We start from the raw sequence: 4,272 nt of genomic DNA on the forward strand, positions 1-4,272 counted from the left end.
GGCGCCGAGCCACTGGGCTAGTTTTTAGTAGAGACTGGGTCTCACTCTTGCTCAGGCTGGTTTTAATACACCTGCCTTGGCCTCCCTGAGTGCTAGGATTATAGGCATGAGCCACTACACCCGACCTTTGCTTTTTAATGTACAGTGCTTGGTGCTTTCTTGGTAATTTGTAGAATGTCTCCTTTGAAGAACTTTATAGTTTTGCTCAAAACTTACCAATCTGTTACAGGAGAGCACAGAATGGGGGTTGAACACCTCAGCAATGCCCTTTTAGCATGTGGGCAACCACAGGAACTTCTGAAGGTTTTCAAACACACACTCCCTCCCAAGGTATTTGAGATGCTGTTGCACAAAATTCCCCTTCTATGCCAGGTAAGCATAAATTTAATTATTTAACCATGTTGGGCTTGATTACATAGAAATTGCAAAGTATGTGTGTGAACTGACTCAGGAGACACTCTTGAAGAATGAAGTCTCTGAATTTTTGCTTTTCTTGCTTTAAGATGAAGCAAACCTATTCTGACATGCTCCTTTGACTATAATCAGTTGTACATTTTGTTGAGTATACATATTTCAACACTTAAACACAGAACAATATTTGTACTATTAGCATATAAAACAGAGATCACCTGGGTAAATTTAAGCATACAGGCTAATTAGTGTTCTCTTAAAGTTTACTTTGGTATCAAATGAAATCCATTCATAAGCCAATTGATTAATAGGTATTAGTCTATTTACATTTTACCAAACTTCTTGGTATACTTATGCATCAGCTAGAATTGCCTACAAATGCCTGAATTTCCTTCAGGATTCACTGGTTCATAAGACATTCCTTGAACTTTGGTTCACTTTTTATTAGACTGATCCCATGTGATGTCAAGGAATAAACTATATATTGTTGGTCAGACTCATAATCATTCATTTTGGACTCTCAGGTTTTGAACAAAACTCAAAAACAGACTCCACTAAAGCATGAGAGTTAATTCTTAAACATTTTCAAGCTAGTCTCGGATGGGTTGCTTCCTAAAGATATATGCAAATATAAGCAGGTTAGTATATGTAATGCTATGACATAAGGGAGGCAAAAAGAGGATCAGGGGTTGAAATGATCAGCAAGTAACTATTTTATGTATTTTCCAGCAATTTGAGGCAGACATGAATGAACAGGAATGCCTGGAGGATGATCCCGATTGAAAACCATCTCAAAGTACCCACAGCCCAGTCAGAGTACTATGGTACTATATAGTATAAACAACTACTCAGTGATATTTCCATTTATTTTGCTTTTAGTAATAAATTCTTTTCTATCTCATACATGATTCAACACATATTTTGCTTTAAAATTAACAGTCACAATTGAAGAAACAATGGTTTATTTTTCTAATCAAGTGACCAAACTGCTGAATCTTAAGGCCTCAATAAATGTTGCATCTTATTATTTTCACTGAATAATAAGACCTATTTTGATTATTCCTGGTAAATAGCAACTTGGCTTCTCCAGTGGCTTCTGCTTGCCAAATACTCATGACAGATGGTTTGACACGGTGGCCACTGCTCTCAGGGGACTCCCTCAGATGAACCCTCATCTCCAGGGCAGCAGCGCTTGGCAATCTCTCATGAAAATCCATCCATCAGGACTTTTATATCTATCGTGGCTGGCCAAGGAGTCCAGCTTTGGCTGCCAGAGCTTCATTCTGCTGAATATGATATTCTTGAAATCTCATGGATATCCTTTGTGTCATTTTTAAATATTTCTGTAAGCAATGTTCTGAACAGGTGGTCTAGAAATAAAAAGGGAAGATCCAAGAGGCAACACAAAATGACAACTTTTTAAAAATGCATGTATTCCAAAGAACAGCCAGTGGGTGCTTTTCTTTGAATATATCTGAGAATTAAGTTTTATTATTAATGGTAGCAAGTGACCATAGCTTTCAATTGTTGATACTTTAATCCACTGATAGAAATTAATATATACTGAATGCCTACCAGGTTATAGGAACTAAAAACAATGGTAAATCCTTGCCTTCCAGAAGCTTCTGAATTACATTTTCTGCAGATATGCTTCAACATGATGTGAAAGCCCACAGTCCATCCCCTTATTGTTTTTTTTTTTTTGAGACAGAGCCTCAAGCTTTCCCCCTGGGTAGAGTGCCGTGGCATAGCTCACAGCAACCTCCAACTCCTGGGCTCAAGCGAGTCTCCTGCCTCCACCTCCCAAGTTGCTGGGACCTGGCTATTTTTTTTTTTTTCGGTTGTAGCCATCATTGTTGTTGGCCCGGGCTGGATTCGAAACCACCACCTTAGGTGTACGTGGCTGGCGCCTTAGCCACTTGAGCCACAGGTGCAGAGCCCCCTTATTGTTAAAATGTTGACCCACGGGCAAGTTTGTTCCTTTTAAATGAGAAATCCTATTTTCAATATTCTTAATTCTCAACTTTCTAACAAGAATATTACATGCCTAAACTCAATTATTTAACAAGTACTTATCAATTGTTGGATATAGTCCAGTTCTTGGCATGTGTTTATTAGTATCTTACATTGAAAGATGTTTATAGAGGGCGGCGCCTGTAGCTCAGTGAGTAGGGTGCCAGCCCCATATACTGAGGGTGGCAGGTTCGAACCTTGCCGTGGCCAAACTACAACACAAAATAGCTGGGCGTTGTGGCGGGTGCCTGTAGTTCCAGCTACTTGGGAGGCTGAGGCAGGAGAATTGCTTAAGCCCAAGTGTTTGAGGTTGCTGTGGGCTGATGCCACAGCACTCTACCCAGGGCAACATAGTGAACCTCTGTCTCAAAAAAAAAAAGACATTTATATCATCTTGAGCAAATATGTGTTTTGATGAAGGACATTCAAAGTTAAAAGACTTCTAATAGGGTTAGGTTTTCAAAGTCCATCTATGCAATGTAAGCCACCAAATTCCAGCTTTGCTTTTTCCAAAGACTGCTAGAGTTCTCAGGGCCAGACTTGAAGGCTGTGTCATGGTTGTCTAGGCAGGCCATCTTGACCAAAAAGTAATCTGTGTTGTGGAACAGTAAGTCAGTAGCCCCAGGAGTCTTTAAAATGGTCAGCCTTAGTACAAATACAACTGTCATATTAGACATTGCTAATGTGGCAGGAATATGGCCAGGAATATTGGCTCATGCCTATAATCCTAGCACAGGAGGCCAAGGAGGGAGGATCACTTGAGGCCAAGAGTTTGAGACCAGCCTGAGCAACATGGTGAGACCGTGTGTCTCCAAAAAAACAGCAAAATGAGCCAGGCATATTGGCATGTGCCTCTAATCCCAGCTATTCAGGAGGATATGCTAGGAGGACTGCTGGAACCCAGGAGTTGGAGGTTGCACCAAACTGTGCTGATGTCACTGTACTCTAGCCTGGGCAACAGAGCAAAACCCTGTTTCAAAAATAAAACCGAAAAAACCAACCCCTCAATGTCATGGGTCCTTGGCTGCCTCCAAGCAATGAACATAGGGTAGTCCAAATTTCTGTGATCAGTAGGAACAAGTGATATGCTCAGGGTGACCCTATTTATTCCTTACGACAAGCTTAGAGAATTTTTAGGGAGCGACACTCTCATACCTCTTCAGGTTTTACTTCTCTTGTGGTGAAGTCTTTAACACAGTCCAGAAAGCAGGTTTCTGTAAGTTTATTGTAGGTCCCAAGGAATTCCTTAAACTACAAACAAATCAGAAGGCTCTTTAACGTTTGGTTCTTAAAACAAAGATGCTTTAAAACTTACATTACCAATATTTTGTATTTTTAGGCAAAATATCCTATAAAAACCTAAAATCATAGGTTCTTTCTCTAACTTAAATGGGTATAATACAATTACACAGTCTTCTTTTCTAGTTGAATACTTTTTCCTTGATTATCATTCAAATGAAAAATAAGCATGCTCCGTGTCATTTAATTTTCACTTTTGGAAATGAAATAGAAACAATTATTTTAGTGACACAGCTGCCCCCAGCAGTGCCTTTACCTTGTTTGCAAACTCCCTTTCCTTAATTAGGGTGCCTTACCTGTTTGATCTGATCAGATTCTGGTATTTGTGCAGCCATATTCTTTTGGACGTTTATTAGTCACCTGTTTTAAAAAGAAAAAATAAAGGTTTTTAACCTGTAAACAAATGTTTTTCACTGAAGAGTTAGGTAATCATTTTTTTGTTCATATTTTATATATTTCTGCATATGTAATTATATGTCACTCCCTATTTCCCTAATCATTAATGACAATAGAACCTTACAGGTTAGAACTAGATTCTCCATTTTGGGA

General features: G+C 39.1%; 2 protein-coding genes across 2 annotated transcripts in view; one reads left to right on the forward strand and one right to left on the reverse strand.

The window, feature by feature from the left end:
* Nucleotides 1-1,222, forward strand: part of TOMM20L (translocase of outer mitochondrial membrane 20 like) — a 7,650-nt gene extending 6,428 nt beyond the window's left edge. The window contains exons 4-5 of the mRNA XM_023515885.1: nt 230-372; nt 1,141-1,222. Coding sequence (XP_023371653.1) covers nt 230-372; nt 1,141-1,194 — 197 coding nt within the window. The 3' untranslated portion in view covers nt 1,195-1,222. The remainder of the gene's footprint in view (nt 1-229; nt 373-1,140) is intronic.
* Nucleotides 1,223-1,259: 37 nt separating this feature from the next.
* Nucleotides 1,260-4,272, reverse strand: part of TIMM9 (translocase of inner mitochondrial membrane 9) — a 20,042-nt gene continuing 17,029 nt past the window's right edge. Inside the window, exons 3-5 of the mRNA XM_003794415.3 lie at nt 4,020-4,083; nt 3,580-3,675; nt 1,260-1,781 (exon numbers count right to left, since the gene is read on the reverse strand). Coding sequence (XP_003794463.1) covers nt 1,647-1,781; nt 3,580-3,675; nt 4,020-4,058 — 270 coding nt within the window. The 5' untranslated portion in view covers nt 4,059-4,083 and the 3' untranslated portion in view covers nt 1,260-1,646. The remainder of the gene's footprint in view (nt 1,782-3,579; nt 3,676-4,019; nt 4,084-4,272) is intronic.

This window comes from Otolemur garnettii, unplaced genomic scaffold (assembly GCF_000181295.1).
Source record: "Otolemur garnettii isolate 467f Iridium unplaced genomic scaffold, OtoGar3 scaffold00081, whole genome shotgun sequence".
NCBI lineage: Eukaryota > Metazoa > Chordata > Mammalia > Primates > Galagidae > Otolemur > Otolemur garnettii.